Raw genomic sequence first — 19,301 nt, 5'->3', positions numbered from 1 at the left:
TCAGCACTCTGATAAATCTTCTCTGCGTTCTCTCCAAAGCTTCCACATTCTTCCTGCAACAAGGCCATCAGAACCGAACACAATATTCCAAGTGTGGTCTAATCAGGGTTTTATAGAGCTGCAACATTACCTCGTTGCTCTTGAACTCAATCCTCTGACTAATGAAGACCAACATACCAGATGCCGTCTTAACCACTGGAATTACTTCAGACATCTCTGGGTTGAACTCCATCTGCCTCTTCTCAGCCCAGCTCTGCATCCTGTCAGTGTGCCACTATTCACAACTCCACAAACCTTGGCATCATCTGCAAACCTTTTAACACACTCCTCATCCAAGTCATTTATAACAATCACAAAGAGCGGAAGTCCCAGAACGGATCCCCATGGATCACCACTGGTCACCAACCTCTAGGCAGAATACATTCCACCTTCAATGGGAAAGACAATTCTGAATCCATGCATCCAAGTTTCCCTAGATCCCACGCCTCCTGTCTTTCAGAATGGGTCTATCATGGGGAACCTTATCAAATGTATACTAAAATTCATATACATCACATCACTGCTCTACCTTTATCAATGTGCTTTGTCACATCCTCAAAGAATTCAATCATGCTCGGTCCCTCACAAAGCCATGCTGACTATCCCTAGTTTGACTGTGCTTCTCCATGTGCTCATACATCCTGCCTCTAAAATTCTTCTCGAACAGAACCTTTCCCTTACCTTGCCATGCTGTCCTTCCTTCTTACTGAATCATGCCTGTGCTGTACAGTTGCTCTTTAAGTACCCTCCACAAGTTAGATGAATACTTGCTCCAACACAACTTTTATATATTAGCGAGACCCGACGCAGACTGGGAGACCGCTTTGCTGAACATCTACGCTCTGTCTGCCAGAGAAAGCAGGATCTCCCAGTGGCCACACATTTTAATTCCACATCCCATTCTGACATGTCTATCCACGGCCTCCTCTACTGTAAAGATGAAGCCACACTCAGGTTGTAGGAACAATACCTTATATTCCGTCTGGGTAGCCTCCAACCTGATGGCATGAACATCAACTTCTCTAACTTCCGCTAAGGCCTCACCTCCCCCTCGTATCCCATCTGTTACTCATTTTTATGCACACATTCTTTCTCTCACTCTCCTTTTCCTCCCTCTGAATATACCTCTTGCCCATCCTCTGGGTCCCCCCCCACCGCCTTTCTCCCCGGACCTCCTGTCCCATGATCCTCTTGTATCCCCTTTTGCCTATCACCTGTCCAGCTCTTGGCTCTATCCCTCCCCCTCCTGTCTTCTCCTATCATTTTGGATCACCCCTCCCCCTCCAACTTTCAAATCCGTTACTCACTCTTCCTTCAGTTAGTCCTGACGAAGGGTCTCGGCCTGAAACGTCGACTGCACCTCTTCCTAGAGATGCTGCCTGGCCTGCTGCGTTCATCAGCAACTTTGATGTGTGTTGCTTGAATTTCCAGCATCTGCAGAATTCCTGTTGTTCCTAATTAACTCTCCCTAGTTCCTGCCTAATATGTAATTCTCTACTGCAACACCTAATGTCATCTTAGTAACACACACAAAATGCTGGAGGAACTCAGCAGGCCAGGCAGCATCTATGGAAAAAAGTACAGTCGATGTTTCGGGCTGAGACCCTTCACAGGGCAGGAGAAAAAGAAAAGCTGAGGAGTAGATTTAAAAGGTGGGTGGGGGAGAGAGAAACACAGGTGATAGGTGAAACCTGGAGGGGGAGGGGTGAGGTAAAGAGCTGGGAAGTTGACTGGTGAAAGAGATACAGGGCTGGAGAAGGGGGAATCTTATAGGAGAGGACAGAAAGCCATGAAAGAAAGAAAAAGGGGGAGGAGCACTGGAGGGAGGCGATGGACAGGCAAAGAGATAAGGTGAGAGAGGGAAAGGGGGATGAGGAACGGTGAAAGAGGGGGATGGGGGAGGGAAGCCATTACCAGAAGTTTGAGAAGTCAATGTTCATGCCATTGATTTGGAGACTACCCAGACGGAATATGAGGTGCTGTTCCTCTAACCTAAGTGTGGCCTCATCGCAACAGTAGAGGAGGCCATGGAGTGACATGTCGGAATGGGAATGGAAAGTGGAATTAAAATGGGTGCCACTGGGAGATCCCACTTCTTCTAGTGCACGGAGCGTAAATGCTCGGCGAAGCGATCTCTTAATCTACGTCAGGTCTCACCGATATACAGGAGGCCACACTAGGACCCCAACAGACTCACAGGTGAAGTGTTGCCTCACCTGGAAGAATTGTTTGGGCCCCTGAATGGTAGTGAGGGAGGAGGTGTAGGGGCAAGTGTGTTGTTATCGCACTCGTTACCATAAAATGGTTAACACTGTCCTCTAACTGTTCTCCCACCGAAAGGTCAGTTACCTGCTCATTTCCCAACACCATGTCCAACGCGTCCTCATCTCCAGCTGGATAATCTACAAACTGAAGAAACTCTCTTAGATGCTCCTAACAAACTCCTCCAATGTACAAAGGAGGTCCTAATCTGTATTAGGGAAGTTGAAGTCACCTATGACAACAATCCTGTTTTAACACCTTTCTCCAAATCTGCCTGCTCGCTGTTCCTCAATGGCCAGTGGCTATAAAGTAAACACCATCATGGTGATAGCACCTTACTTATTTTTGAATTCCACCTACACAGGCTCAGAGGATAAGCCCTTCTTAGTGGATATCCCTTCTTGGTGCAGATGTGATATTGTCTCTGATTAATAGTGCACACTCCGCACCCTCATCTGTCCTTACTAAACACCAAAACCCAGTACATTAAACTTCAATCCTGTATCTCTCTCAATTAGTCTCTGTAATGGCCACAGTTCCAGGTACTGATCCATGCTCTATGTTCATCACCTTTACCACTAGCATTAAAATCGACACTCTACAATTCCTCCATCACAATGCATCTCTTACCTTGCCTCTGACTGATCCTCCTTACAAACTTATCGGTCACAAGATTAGCTTGCTATCTATCACTCCATTCAATTTCTGACCTAGCATCAACTTCCAGCTCCCATCTGCCTCTCTGCTACTTTGGATACCAACGCCTCTAGTTTAAGAACTCCCCTAAACACAAGGGATTCTGCTGAAATTTTGAGCAACACACACAAAATGCTGGAGCAACTCAGCAAGTCTGGTATCATCTATGGAGGGGAACTAACAGTTGACAATTTGGGCCAAGACCCTTCATCAGGACTACAAATGAAAGGAGCTGAAGCCAGAATAAGTGGGGGGGGGGGGGGGGGAGGGGAAGGAGTACAAGCTGGCAGGTAACGGATGAAACCAGGTGAGGGGGAAGATGGGGAGGAGGAATGATAGTGGGAAGCTGGGAGGTGAGAGGTGAAAGAGATAAAGGGCTGAGGAAGAAGGAATCTGATAGATAGTGGACCATGGAGGAAAGGTGGGGGACAACCACGGGGATTTGAGAAGAAGAGAAGGGAATGGAAAGAGAGGAAAGGGAGAGGGAGAAATTACCGGAAGTTAGAGAAATCAACATTGATGTCATCGGGTTGGAGGCTACACAGATGGAATATCCTCATCATGGCAGAAGAGGAGGCCAAGGACAGACATGTTAGAAGGGCAATGGGAAGTGTGTGGCCACTGGGAGATCCTGCCCTTTGGAGATGGAGCAAAGTTGCTCAATGAAGCAGTTTTCCAATCTGTGTCATGTTTCACACCAGGAACACTGGATTCTGGCAGACCTGCAGGTGAAGTCTCACCTGGAAGGATTGTTTGGTGGTGAGGAAGATGGTTTCGGGCGATGTGTAATCCTGTGGGGAGGACATTTGATGGACAGAGCTTCTCCCTACCTTGCTCATCGGCAAATTTGAGCAGCAGGGCCATGGGATCGGCCCCTGCAGACAGGATGAAGATGAGTGGGGTGCAGTGACTGGAGTTCCGGTAACTGTGCTCTAGGTCGAAGATAGGGGGCTCGATGTACTCGACCCCCATCATCTCAACGATAAACTGCTCAATGGCAGGAATCACCTGGGGGAATAGACATGATCAGTCACTGGATGCAGTGAAAGACCAAACCTTAAACACTGCACACATCCTAGACACAGCACACAGTCTGAATACAGCACACGTCCTGAAAGTGGAACACAGCCTAGTCACTGCACACAGTCTGAATACGGCACGCAGTCTAGACATGGAACACAGCCTGGTCACTGCACACAGTCTGAATACGGCACACAGTCTAGACATGGAACACAGCCTGGTCACTGTACACAGTCTGAATACGGCACGCAGTCTAGACATGGAACACAGCCTGGTCACTGCACAGAGTCTGAATACGGCACACAGTCTAGACATGGAACACAGCCTGGTCACTACACACAGTCTGAATACGGCACGCAGTCTAGACATGGAACACAGCCTGGTCACTGCACACAGTCTGAATACGGCACACAGTCTAGACATGGAACACAGCCTGGTCACTGCACACAGTCTGAATACGGCACGCAGTCTAGACATGGAACACAGCCTGGTCACTGCACACAGTCTGAATACGGCACGCAGTCTAGACATGGAACACAGCCTGGTCACTGCACACAGTCTGAATACGGCACGCAGTCTAGACATGGAACACAGCCTGGTCACTACACACAGTCTGAATACGGCACGCAGTCTAGACATGGAACACAGCCTGGTCACTGCACACAGTCTGAATACGGCACGCAGTCTAGACATGGAACACAGCCTGGTCACTGCACACAGTCTGAATACGGCACACAGTCTAGACATGGAACACAGCCTGGTCACTGCACACAGTCTGAATACGGCACACAGTCTAGACATGGAACACAGCCTGGTCACTGCACACAGTCTGAATACGGCACGCAGTCTAGACATAGAACACAGCCTAGTCACTGCACACAGTCTGAATACGGCATGCAGTCTAGACATGGAACACAGCCTAGTCACTGCACACAGTCTGAATACGGCATGCAGTCTAGACATGGAACACAGCCTAGTCACTGCACACAGTCTGAATACGGCACGCAGTCTAGACACGGAGCACAGACTGGTCACTGCACACAGTCCAGCCTTGCAATTTCCCCTCCAAGTCATTCTACCCTGACCTGGGTATAAATCATTGCACCCGAATTGTCACCGGGTCTAAACTCTGGAACTGCCTCTCCAACAGTGCAGTGTGTCATTTACCGTAGGGATGTGGGCATAAGGGACTGAGGACCAAAAAACAGGGTGTGTGGAGGGATGGAAATGGGAGGGGATTCTGACAGTGTAGCTGGGCTGGGACTTGTTATGGATAGGGCTTATTGGTGTGTTGGAATTTTCATGGGTGGGATTTGTGTTGGACGGGATGAGGTGAGTACAGCCTCTGGTCGCTGGGTTATAGCTGATCCTGGTTGGGGCAGAGAGAGACTGTGTGGGGAGAGTTCTTTGAAGGCGGAACTTTTAGCGTGTCTTGGTGTGGGTGGGGATCACTGTGGGTTAGAATCAGTCTGAGTGGAGATCGGTCTGGGTGGGGATCACTGTGGTTGAGGATCAGTCTGGGTGGGGCTTGATGTGGATGGGGATCACTGTGGGTGGGGATCAGTCTGGCTGGGGATCGGTGTGGGTGGGAATCAGTGTGGTTGAGGATCAGTCTGGGTGGGGCTTGGTGTGGATAGGGATCACTGTGGGTGGGGATCAGTCTGGGTGGGGATCGGTGTGGGTGGGAATCAGTCTGGGTGGATATCAGTGTGGGTGGAGATCAGTGTGGGTGGGGATCAGTCTGGGTGGGGATCACTGTGGGTGGTGATCAGTGTGGGCAGGGATCACTGTGGGTGTGGATTAGTGTGGGTGGAGATCACTGTGGGTGGAGATCAGTGTGAATGGAGATCACTGTGTGTGGAGATCACTGTGGGTGGGGCTTGGTATGGGTGGGGATCAGTCTGGGTGGGGATCACTGTGGGTGAGGATCAGTGTGGGTGGGGATCAGTGTGGGTGGAGATCACTGTGGGTGGGGCTTGGTGTGGGTGGGGATCAGTCTGGGTGGGGATCACTGGGGGTGGGATCACTGTGGGTGGGGATCGGTGTGGGTGGGGACTGGTGTTGGTGGAATCACTGTGGGTGGGGATTGGTGTGGGTGAGATCACTGTGGGTGGGGATAATTGTGGGTTGGGATTGGTGTGGGTGGGGATTGGTGTCGGTGGGATCACTGTGGGTGAAGATCAGTGTGGGTGGGGATCAGTGTGGGTGGAGATCACTGTGGGTGAAGATCACTGTGGGTGGGGCTTGGTGTGGGTGGGGATCAGTCTGGGTGGGGATCAGTGTGGGTGGGGATCACTGTGGGTGGGGATCAGTGTGAGTGGTGTTCAGTGTGGGGATAATTGTGGGTGAGGATCAGTCTGGGTGGGGATCGATGTGGGTGGGGATCACTGTGGGTGAGGATCAGTCTGGGTGGGGCCTGATGTGGGTGGGGATGACTGTGGGTGGAGATCAGTGTGGGTGGGGATCACTGTGGGTGGGGCTTGGTGTGACTGGGGATCGGTGTGGCTGGGGATCACTGTGTGTGGGGCTTGGTGTGGGTGGGGATCACTATGGGTGGGGATCGGTGTGGGTGGGGATCAGTCTGGGTGGAGATCACTGTGGGTGGGGATCGGTGTGGGTGGGGATCACTGTGGGTGGGGATCAGTGTGGCTGGGGATCAGTGTGGGTGGAGATCAATGTGGGTGAGGATCAGTATGGTCAGGGCTTGGTGTAGGTGGGGATCACTGTGGGTGGGAATCAGTGTGGGTGGGGATCACTGTGGGTGGGGATCAGTGTGGCTGGGGATCAGTATGGGTGGGGATCACTGTGGGTGGGGCTTGGTGTGGCTGGGGATCACTGTGTGTGGGGCTTGGTGTGGGTGGGGATCGGTGTGGGTGGGGATCACTGTGGGTGGGGATCAGTGTGGCTGGGGATCAGTATGGGTGGAGATCAATGTGGGTGAGGATCAGTATGGTCAGGGCTTGGTGTGGGTGGGGATCAGTGTGGGTGTGGCTTGCCAGGTCTCTCAAGAAAGATTCTGGTTGTTACACGGAGGCTGACTGGGAGAACCAGTGTCAGTGGGGCTTCAGTCAGATCCGAGGTCCATGGTAAGCAGGTGCAAACACGTGTTGTTTATCGAAGGGACGTGGAGGTGGATCACTAGACAGTGTTCAAGATCGATTTGTCGGTGGGGGGGACTGGGCGAGTGGGATCACTCTGCTGTATGGGATCAACTTTGGGCCAGTGCGTACCCGTGTGGCCTCATGACTGACCATGGTTGGTAAGTTGATGGAGAAGATCCTGAGAGGCAGGATTTTCGAACATTTGGAGAGATATAATATGATTAGGAATAGTCAGCATGGCTTTGTGAAAGGCAGGTTGTGCCTTATGAGCCTAACTGAATTTTTTGAGGATGTGACTAAACACATTGATGAAGGCAGAGCCGTAGATGTAATGTATATGGATTTCAGCAAGGCATTTGACAAGGTACCCCATGCAAGGCTTATTGAGAAAGTAAGGAGGCATGGGATCCAAGTGGACATTGCTTTGTGGATCCAGAACTGGCTTGCAGACAAAGGGCAAAGAGTGGTTGTAGATGGGTCATATTCTGCATGGAGGTCCGAGACCAGTGGTGTGCCTCAGGGGTCTGTTCTGGGACCCCTACTCCTTGTGATTTTTATAAATGACCTGGATGAGGAAGTGGAGGGATGGGTTAATAAGTTTGCTGATGACACAAAGGTTTGAGGTGTTGTGGATAGTGTGGAGGGCTGTCAGAAGTTACAGCAGGACATTGATAGGACGCAAAACTGGGCTGAGAAGTGGCAGATGGAGTTCAACCCAGGTAAGTGTGAAGTGGTTCATTTTGGTAGGTCAAATATGATGGCAGAATGTAGTATTAATGGTAAGACTCTTGGCAATGTGAAGGATCAGAGGGATCTTGGGGTCCGAGTCCATAGGACGCACAAAGCAGCTGCGCAGGTTGACGCTGTGGTTAAGAAGGCGTATGTAGTATTGGCCTTCATTAATCATGGAATTGAATTTAGGAGCCGAGAGGTAATGTTGCAGCTATATAGGACCCTGGTCAGATCCCACTTGGAGTACTGTGTTCAGTTCTGGTTGCCTCACTACAGGAAGGATGTGGAAGCCATAGAAAGGGTGCAGAGGAGATTTACAAGGATGTTGCCTGGATTGGGGAGCATGCCTTATGAAAACAGGTTGAGTGAACTTGGCCTTTTCTCCTTGGAGAGACAGAGGATGAGAGGTGACCTGATAGAGGTGTATAAGATGATGAGAGGCATTGATCGTGTGGATAGTCAGAGGGTTTTTCCTAGAGCTAAAACGGTTGCCACAAGAGGACACAGGTTTAAGGTGCTGGGGAATAGGTACAGAGGAGATGTCAGGAGTAAGTTTTTTTACTCAGAGAGTGGTGAGTGCGTTGAATGTGCTGCTGGCAACGGTGGTGGAGGCAGATATGATAGGGTCTTTTAAGAGACTTTTGGATAGGTGCATGGAGCTTAGAAAAATAGAGGGCTACGGGTAAGCCTAGTAATTTCTAAGGTAGGGACATGTTCGGCACAACTTTGAGGGCCGAAGGGCCTGTATTGTGCTGTAGGTTTTCTATGTTTCTATATTTCTAAGGGTGTTCTCTGACCAGAGTCTTTTCTCTGGCTGGGGCCCGTTCCCTGACCGGGGTCTGTGTACTGAGCTCGGTGATGTGACACTGCTGTTCCTATCAAACATGCTCACACGCGGAACCAACCTTGTCTGGCCGGATGCAACGGAGCACCAGCAGGGTCTGGAAGTGGCTCAGGAGTTTGTCCCAGGGATCAGGGAGAGGCATTTTCTCAGGCTGAGGTGCATCATACATCTTCTTCCGTTCAGAGAGCTAAACACATGGAACGGGCTCTGTTAGTGCACCTTCATGTCAGCTGGGAACAGGCGTCTGTGGGAGAGGAACAGAACTGATGTTCCTTCACCAGCATAACTGCTCAGGTGTTCCAGAGTCCAAACACCTTCTGTTGGAACAAATTCCTCCTCAGACTCCCTCTGAACCTCTTACCCCTCAAACTCAATCCATGCCTGCTCTCTACCCTACCTATAATTTTGTGCACCTCTATCAGCCTCTGCTGTTCCAGGGTAACCCAGCCACTCTAGTCTCTATCACTCTCCACTACAGGCAATGTACCAGCTAGCCTACAGAGAATTGTCATAAAATTGAGCTCTCCAGTTCCACACTGGTCAAACCAGAGTCTCTTCCCCTCCTCCCCATTACCCTGTCTGGTTCATTTGCCCATCATCCCTCTGCTATTTGATATCCCTTTTCATCTTCCAGAACTTCTCCTTACTTCCCCCTCTCCTGCCCCACCCATCTCCATTTGCCCATCACCTTCTTCTCTTCCCAGCTCTCCCCTGCTTCGTCCCTCCTTCTCACCTGCTTCGTCCCTCCACTCTCACCTGCTTGTCCCTCCCTCTCACCATCTTCATCCCTCCCTCTCACCTGTTTTGTCCCTCCCCCTCACCATCTTCATCCCTCCCCTGTTCGTCCCTCCCTCTCACCTGCTTCGTCCCCCCCTCACCTGCTTCGTCCCCCCCACCTGCTTTGTCCCCTCCTCACCTGCTTCGTCCATCCACTCTCACCTGCTTCGTCCCTCCCTCTCACCTGCTTGTCCCTCCCTCTCACCTGCTTTGTCCCCTCCTCACCTTTGTTCCCCCCCACCTGCTTCGTCCCTCAACTCTCCCCTGCTTGTCCCTCCCTCTCACCTGCTTCGTCCCTCCCCTGTTCGTCCCCCCTCACCTGTTTTCATCCCTCCCCCTCACCAGCTTCATCCCTCCCTCTCACCTGTTTCATCCCTCCCCCTCACCAGCTTCATCTCTCCCCCCTGTTCGTCCCTCCCTCTCACCTGTTTCTCCCTCCCTCTCACGTGTTTCGTCCCTCCCCCTCATCTGCTTCATCCCTCCCACAGTTTCGTCCCTCACCCTCACCTGTTTCTCCCTCCCTCTCACCTGTTTCGTCCCTCCCCCTCACCTGTTTCTCCCTCCCTCTCGCCTGTTTCGTCCCTCCCCCTCACCTGTTTCTCCCTCCCTCTCACCTGTTTCGTCCCTCCCTCTCACCTGCTTCATCCCCCCCTCACCTGTTTCATCCCTCCCTCTCACCTGTTTATACTGGCTATCTTCCCAATCCTGGTACACTTTCAGCCCTGATGTCGGGTCTTCAGCTGAACTCTCCTCCACAGAGGCTGCTCAACCCAGTGGGTTCATCTGACAATTTGCTTCTTGCACAGTGATCTCCTCTAGACCCTTTGCATATGATTGTCAGTACTCTGTAGGACTTCGTTATTCATGAAACTGTATACATGACGGTGGTGTCTGAAAAGAGGGTGCTGTCCAAGTTGCATGCCATCTTGGTCAATGTCTCCCATCCACTACATAATGTACTGGGTGGGCACAGGAGTACATTCAGCCAGAGACTCATTCCACCGAGATGCAACACAGAGCGTCATAGGAAGTCATTCCTGCCTGTGGCCATCAAACTTTACAACTCCTCCCTTGGAGAGTCAGACACCCTAAGCCAATAGGCTGGGCCTGGACTTATTTCCTGGCATAATTTACATATTACTATTTAACTATTTATGGTTTTATTACTATTTAATTATTTATGGTGCAACTCTAATGAAAACCATTTTCCCCCGGGATCAATAAAGTATGACTATGACTATGTCCTACCTTTGTAAAGCCAGGTTTCTCTGATTGCCAGTACTCCCTAGGGCCGACTATTCATGCCTTATACCCTTTTTTGCCCTCCCAAAATGCATTAGCTTGCACTTATTTCATCTGATGTCACTGTGCCCAATTTACCAGCCAGTCTAATCATTCCGTAGCTTCATTACCCTACTCGCTGTCAACAGCTTCACTAATTTTCATGATATCTGTAGACTCACTAATCACACTTCCTTCATCAATATCGACGTTGTTAAAGCATTTTGGAATTGGAATATTATTGTCACATGTACTGAGCCAGGGAGAAGCTTGTTTTGCATACTGTTCCTACAGATCTGATCATTCCACAGAGCTTTGAGGTAGAACAAGGTAAAACGATAACAATTCAGAATAAAGTGGAATGGTTATAGAGAAAGTGCAGTGCCGGTAAGTAATAAGGTGAAAGGTCATAATGAGGTCAAGAATCCTTATTGTTCTAAGGAATTGTGAAATAATCCTAAACCAGTGGTTAGAAGCTGTCCTTCAGGCAGATAGCATGTGCTTTCAGGCTTCTGTGTTTTCTGCCCGAGGGGAGAGGGGAGGAGAGAGAATGTCCAGGTGGGTGGGCCTTTGAGATGTTGGCTGCTTTACTCAGACAGCGAGAAGTGTAGACAGAGTCCATGGAGGGGAGGCTAGTCTCCGTGATGTGCTGAGCTGTGTCCACAACTCCCTGACGTGTATTGTGGTCTCATGTAGAGCAAGCTAGTATACCAGGTACATGGGATGGGTGACCCTCAGTGCTGGGCGTACGGGGCAGGTGACCCTCAGTGCTGGGCGTACGGGGCGGGTGACCCTCAGTGCCGGGTGTACAGGGCGGGTGACCCTCAGTGCCGGGTGTACGGGGCGGGTGACCCTCAGTGCCGGGCGCACAGGGCAGGTGACCTTCAGAACTGGGCACACGGGGTGGGTGACCCTCAGAACCTGCGCATGGGGCAGGTGACCCTCAGAACCGGGCGCACGGGGCGGGTGACCCTCAGAACCGGGTGCACGGGGCGGGTGACCCTCAGAACCGGGCACACGGGATGGGTGACCCTCAGTGCCGGGTGTACGGGGCGGGTGACCCTCAGTGCCGGGTGTACGGGGCGGGTGACCCTCAGTGCCGGGCACAGAGGGCAGGTGACCTTCAGAACTGGACACACGGGGCGGGTGACCCTCAGAACCTGCGCATGGGGCAGGTGACCCTCAGAACCGGGTGCACGGGGCGGGTGACCCTCAGAACCAGGCGATCAGGGCGGGTGACCCTCAGAACTGGGTACACGGGGCGGGTGACCCTCAGTGCCAGGCACACGGGACGGGTGACCCTCAGTGCCGGGTGCTCGGGGCGGGTGACCCTCAACATTGAATTCCCTCTCCTCATCAATCAGAACTAGTTTCCAGTTTGGGAACTGTGACGTTGACATGGAAACACTTCATTTCCAAGGAGTCACATCATAAAAGGGGATATCTGCATTTGGTCCCAGAGCCTGTTAAGCTTCCCCCATCCCAGGAAGAGAAGCCTGGCTCTCTCCTGACAGAGAGGTGTGGCACAGCAACGGGAAAAGTGAGAAAACCCAGGGGCAGCTGGGCACGCTGAGAGAGATGGGGATACGTTCTGTGTTGCTGCCAGCAGAGACAGTGAGAGGAAAACACAGTGTAGCAGTTACCTGGAGACGGAGGAGGTTAGAGCTTGGGTGAACACTGCTGTGATGCATAAGTCATGTTAAGTTAAAGAGAAGTGTTTGCCTGGATAGGGAAGCCCAGTCCCTGATGATTTTGAAGGTAGAGCCAGGGGATGGCATGGGGGAGCACGATGGACCCTGTCTCAGTCAGGCTCTGGCGCCTTTGCTCTTGGTTTTGCAGCCAGTTCCAGGCAGCAGAGGGCTGATACTCTCTGTTCTCAGCCTTGGCCTCCGATACCTGCTGGGGTTACCAGTAGGTGGAAATGCAAAAGGAGAAGGTGCCTGGTCAATGCTCCCGGTTCAGCACTCAGTCATTGGGCATACAAACCTCAGATGGACTTTCGCCCTGACCCAAGTGAGTGTCAGTCTGTTGACTGACTTGGAAACAGGAATGTTCCTGCTCCGGTGGAAATCTGTGACCAGGTTCCAGCTGATTGCTCAGCACATTGATTCAAGCAGTCCCAACAGCTGCTTGGACTGGCTCTGTTGTAGTTGATGGAAAATGTCTGACACAGAGGTTGTCCTGACACCTGCAGTGCACCACAGAGGTGTTAGCGAGGCTCGACGTGTGGAGGAACATGCCTCATAAAATTGATTGAGTTTTTTGACATGACCAGGGTGGTTGATGAGGGCAGGGTGCGATATGCAGTTTATATGGACATCAGAAAGTTTTTTGATAGGGCTCCAACTGAATCAGGAGAAAGGGAGGAGGCAACTCTCAGGTCCATGAGTGAGATTTAAAAAGGCGTGTTCATGGTTTTTTGGTGTTTTCCAGCTGCCAAATCCAATAGCGATTCATTAATAATGGCACATACAAATAAGGCAGGGATAAGTGGAATAGACCAGCGTTAGAATGGGGAAGCTTTGGCTCATCAGGCTTCAGTAAGAACAGGTAAGTATCTGGTAAATTTCCTCTTCATCATCTGTAAACGCTTGGTTAGAGCAGTGAGAACGGCTCCAGGGGCTGTGTTGTGTTTTGTGTGTGAGCTGTGGAAATTCTGGGAGATTTCCAGCCTCTCAGATAACCACACCTGCACCAGGTACACCGAGCTGCAGTCATTCCGAGAAGGTGTTAAGGAACTGGAACTGCAGCTCGATGACCTTCAGCTCATACGGGAAACTGAGGAGGTGATTGATAGGAGCTACAGGGAGGTAGTTACTCCTAAGGTACCTGTGTGACCGTCAGGAGAGGGAAAGGAAATGGGCAGCCAGTACAGAGTACACCAGTATTGACGTTCTCCTCAATAACACGTAAACCGTTCTGGATACTGCTGAGGGGAGGGGGGCGGGGGGGGGGGGCGGCCCTACCCAGGGGAAGCTGCAAAGACCAGGGTTCTGGCACGGAGTCTGGTGCTGTGGCTCGGGGGGTGGGGGGGGGTGGGAGAGAGCACTGCAGTAATGATGGGAGATTCCATAGTCAGAGGAGTAGATACGAGATTCTGTGAATGTGAGAGAGACTCCCAGATGGTGCGTTGTCTCACAGGTGCCAGGCTCAGCGACGTCTCAGATCTGGTCCACGGCATTCTAAAGAGGGAAGGGTGAGCAGCCAAAAGTCTTGGTATATATTAACACCAATTGCCTAGGTCGGAAAAGGCAGGAGGTCCTGAAGAGAGAATTTCAGGAGCTAGGTAGAAAGCTGAAAAGCAGGATCTCTAAAGCAGTAATCTCTGGATTGCTGTCTGTGCCACTTGCCAGTGAGGATGATATGGCAGATGAATGTGTGGGTGAGGAATTGGTGCAGGGAGTAGGGTTTCAGATTTCTGGATCATTGGGAGCTCTGCTGGGGAAGGGATGGGTTACACCTGGGTACAAAAGGGATGGGTTACACCTGAACCATGATCCTGTGGGCATGTTTGCTAGAGCTGTTGGGGAGGGTTTAAACTAATTTGGCAGATCAATGGGAAACTGAGTAATAGGGCTGAGGATGGGGCAGTTGATAAAGTGTGTAGTGAGACTACAAGGAAGGACAGGCAGATGAGAGGGCAAAATTGCAGTCAGTGGGATGAAATGAAGTGTAACATGGGGGTAAAATTGAAAAGAGTGATGAATACAGGACTGAAGGTGAAGGATTGAGTGCACACAGTATACAGAATAAGGTAGATGATCTTGTAGCACAATTAGAGATTGACAAGTATGACATTGTGGGCATCACTGAGTGGTGGCTGAAAGATGATTACAGTTGGGAGCTTAACATCCAAGGATACACATTGCATTGAAAGGACAGACAGGTGGGCAGAGGGGGTGAAGTGGCTCTGTTGGTGAAAAATGAAATCAACTCCTCAGAAAGAGGTGAGATGGGATTGGAGTATGTAGAATGCTGGTGGAAAAGGAACTGCAAGGGTAAAAAGACCGTGATAGGAGTTATATACAGGTCCTGAACAGTAGCCAGGATGTGGGCTACAAATTACAACGGGAGATAGAAAATGCATTTTTGAAGGTGTGAATTATCCCTGTGAACTGTGCTTTTAAAAGAGGGAGAGAGAGAGTTGTGCAACACAGACACCTTGATATTAAGAGAGAGAGAGGCGAAGACTGCTTTGAGATGGTGTTATGGTTTCTCTGCAGCGTGTTTATACTTTTGCAAGGACACTGTCAGTTTCTGTGTACCTACAGAGAGAGAAGGGAGGAGCTACTTGATGGACAGCTGGTGTTCAGCACAACAGTATTTAAACCAGCGTAATTGCTTGTTTCACAGGACATGCAGACGCACTAAGGTGGGGTAAAGTTACCACTATCCTGTTCAGGTGTTCATCGAGTATGGGACAGTGGATCAATTACGAGGTATCAATCTGTGATTATTGGCGCGTGAAAGAGTGACCCTGTGGAGTACTAGTGTGTCTAACCCTCGCCTGGGTTGATAGACTTTCACTTGAAGATGCTGCTCTTAAGTTGGTCAAGTTTGGCTAATTTGAAAGTTTCAGAGGACAACGGGAAGATCGACGGCATCAGCTCATCTGAAGAACTAGACACCTCTCTCTCTCCATCACTACTCAGCTCAATACCATGAACTGAACTGAACTTTACTCATCATTGTAAGACTGTATCCATTTACCCCTAGGCTTGAAGAAGCTTGGTTTTTATATTTCCACACTTTTATATATATATATCTAATCATTGCTATCTTGTTTGATTTATCTGAATTTTATTACTGTATTGCGTAGTTACTAATAAACTAGTATTAGTTAATAGCAATACCAGACTCCAAGGTGTTTTCCATTTCTGCTGGTTCTTTAACCTGTCACGGGGTATGTGACAAAGGGCAATGATAGTCATAGGAGATTTCAATATGCAGGTAGATTGGGAAAATCAGGTTGGTGCTGATTTTGAATTCCAATAGAGGGAATTTGTAGAATGCCTATGGGACGGCTTTTTAAAGCAGCTTGAGGTTGAACCTTACAGGAGGTAGATTGAAAATTTGACTGAGTGGTGTAATAACAACAACCTCTCACTCAATGTCAATAAGACCAGGGAACTGATTGTAGACTTCAGGAGAGGGAAACCAGAGGTCTATGAATCAGTAATCATTGAAGGATCAGAGGTGGGGAGGGTCAGTAACTTTAAATTCCTGGGTCTCACTATCTCCGAGGACCTGTCCTGGATCCATCATATAAATATTATTGCAAAGAAACACTACAGCACCTCTACTTCCTCAGGAGTCTGCAGAGATTCAGCATACCACGAAAACCTTGGCAAACTTCTATAGATGTGTGGTGGAAAGTGTGCTGACTGGCTGCATTTTGGCCTGGTGTGGGAACTTTGAGCGGAAAATCCTACAAAAGATAGTGAATTTGGCCCAGTACATCACGGGTAAAACCCTCCCAACCATTAAGCACATCGACATGAAACGTTGCCGTAGAAAAGCAGCATCCATCATCAAAGATCCTCACCACCCAGGCCATGCTCTTCTCTTGCTGCTGCCATTAGGTAGAAGGTACAAGAGCCTCAGGACTTGCGCCACCAGGTTCAGAAACAGTTTCTATCCCTCAACCATCAGGTTCTTGAACAAAAGGGGATAACTACACTCAACAGCCGTCTCTATTTCCTGAGGAGACTGAGGTCCTTTAACATCTGTCGGACGATGCTGAGGATGTTCTCCGAGTCTGTGGTGGCCAGTGTGATCATGTTTGCTGTTGTGTGCTGGGGCAGCAGGCTGAGGGTGGCAGACACCAACAGAGTCAACAAACTCATTCGTAAGGCCAGTGATGTTGTGGGGATGGCACTGGACTCTCTCAAGGCGGTGTCTGAAAAGAGGATGCTGTCTAAGTTGCATGCCATCTTGGTCAATGTCTCCCATCCACTACATAATGTACTGGTTGGGCACAGGAGTACATTCAGCCAGAGACTCATTCCACCGAGATGCAGCACAGAGCGTCATAGAAAGTCTGTGGCCATCAAACTTTACAACTTCTCCCTTGGAGGGTCAGACACCCTGAGCCGAAAGGCTGGTCCTGGATTTATTTCATAATTTACTGGCGTAATTTACATATTACTATTTAACTATTCATTACTATTTTCTATTACTATTTATTACTTCTATGACTGTTACTATTTACTATTTACTAATAGTAATATTACTATTACTATTTCTATTACGATATATTATTTATGGTTCAACTGTAACGAAAACCAATTTCCCCTGGGATCAATAAAGTATGACCATGACTATGACTATTCTATTCCTGGTGTTCCCACAACCGTTAAAATGGTGCTAAATGGCAATTCCTTTGCTTGCATCTTCGGAAACAGCTCTAGTTCCATCTTTAATATTTTTATTTTTCCAGGGTTCTTTTGAAGACTCTGACCTGGAGTTACGCACTGACTTCAGTTCTTTGTGGGAATGGGACCCATTCTCGGGGTTTCAGGCTGGCCGTTGTTCGGCCTGACAGTCCAGCTCATGTTTGGAAGCCTAGGATCTCGGGGCTCTGGAGATGGGCGGATCGAGGGTCAGTGTCACGGCAGGAGACCCATATGTCGTCGGAGAGTCGGAATATCTACTGCTGTGTGCCCAAAGACCCGAGATCTTTGCGATCTTCAGGCACAGAGCTCGAAAAAAGTGACCGAATGGTCTTTTAACATGATAAACCAGCAAGTCGTTTGTTATGTCTTTCCGCTCGCTGGGAAAATGGAGACAACCCCTTCTCCCTTATTAGGGAGAGAGAGTCTGTGGTATGTGAAATGTCAGTGTGAAACGCAAAGTCTTTGGGGTAACTACAAGTCTGTGTCTTTGCTATTGCTTTGCTCATGCTTGAATGCAATGCTTACTTTCTTTTGCCGTTGGGGAGAGGAGGGATTGTTGCTCGCGGGAGGGGGTGAGCAGGGAGGGGGAACTTTAGGGTTCTCACGTTTAACTGTCATTCATTCTTTGGGGCACCTCTGTTTCCATGGATGTTTGCGAAGAAAAAGCATTTCAGGATCTATATTGTATCTATTTCTCTGACATTAAATTGGACCTTTGAATCTTTGGATGCTTGAACCGATAATCTCACTTTAAGGACTCTTTATCTTGTTATTTCATGCTCTCATTATTTATTGCTGTTTATTTATATCTACATTTGCACAGTTTGTGGTTCATTGATCCTGTTTACAGTTACTGTTCTATAGAATTGCTAAGTATGCCCGTAGAAAATGAATCTCAGGGTTAAAACATAGAAAACATAGAAACATAGAAAATAGGTACAGGAGTAGGCCATTCAGCCCTTCGAGCCTGCACCGCCATTTAGTATGATCATGGCTGATCATCCAACTCAGAACCCTGTACCTGCCTTCCCTCCATACCCTCTGATCCCCCTAGCCACAAGGGCCATATCTAACTCCCTCTTAAATATAGCCAATGAACTGGCCTCAACTGTTTCCTGTGGCAGAGAATTCCACAGATTCACCACTCTCTGTGTGAAGAAGTTTTTCCTAATCTCAGTCCTAAAAGGCTTCGCCTTTATCCTCAAACTGTGACCCCTCGTTCTGGACTTCCCCAACATCGGGAACAATCTTCCTGCATCTAGCCTGTCCAATCCCTTTAGGATTTTATACGTTTCAATCAGATCCCCCCTCAATCTTCTAAATTCCAACGAGTACAAGCCTAGTTCATCCAGTCTTTCTTCATATGAAAGTCCTGCCATCCCAGGAATCAATCTGGTGAACCTTCTCTGTACTCCCTCTATGGCAAGGATGTCTTTCCTCAGATTAGGGGACCAAAACTGCACACAATACTCCAGGTGTGGTCTCACCAAGGCCTTGTACAACTGCAGTAGTACCTCCCTGCTCCTGTACTCGAATCCTCTCGCTATAAATGCCAGCATACCATTCGCCTTTTTCACCGCCTGCTGTACCTGCATGCCCACTTTCAATGACTGGTGTATAATGACACCCAGGTCTCGTTGCACCTCCCCTTTTCCTAATCGGCCACCATTCAGATAATAATCTGTTTTCCTATTTTTGCCACCAAAGTGGATAACTTCACATTTATCCACATTAAATTGCATCTGCCATGAATTTGCCCACTCATCTAACCTATCCAAGTCACCCTGCATCCTCTTAGCATCCTCCTCACAGCTAACACTGCCGTCCAGCTTCGTGTCATCAGCAAACTTGGAGATGCTGCATTTAATTCCCTCATCCAAGTCATTAATATATATTGTAAACAACTGGGGTCCCAGCACTGAGCCTTGCGGTACCCCACTAGTCACTGCCTGCCATTCTGAAAAGGTCCCATTTATTCCCACTCTTTGCTTCCTGTCTGCTAACCAATTCTCTATCCACATCAATACCTTACCCCCAATACCGTGTGCTTTAAGTTTGCACACTAATCTCCTGTGTGGGACCTTGTCAAAAGCCTTTTCAAAATCCAAATATACCACATCCACTGGTTCTCCCCTATCCACTCTACTAGTTACA

General features: G+C 49.3%; 1 protein-coding gene across 1 annotated transcript in view; it reads right to left on the bottom strand.

The window, feature by feature from the left end:
- The window catches only part of LOC140186818 (dynein axonemal heavy chain 3-like), a 428,385-nt gene that overhangs the window by 33,770 nt on the left and 375,314 nt on the right, over positions 1-19,301 (bottom strand). Inside the window, 2 exon segments of the mRNA XM_072241409.1 lie at positions 3,828-4,005; positions 8,756-8,881. Of these exon segments, the coding sequence (XP_072097510.1) occupies positions 3,828-4,005; positions 8,756-8,881 (304 nt within the window).

Source organism: Mobula birostris, chromosome 23, assembly GCF_030028105.1.
Source record: "Mobula birostris isolate sMobBir1 chromosome 23, sMobBir1.hap1, whole genome shotgun sequence".
Lineage (NCBI taxonomy): Eukaryota > Metazoa > Chordata > Chondrichthyes > Myliobatiformes > Myliobatidae > Mobula > Mobula birostris.
Note: the sequence above shows the minus strand (reverse complement) of the source record. Positions and strands in the feature narration are given on the sequence as shown.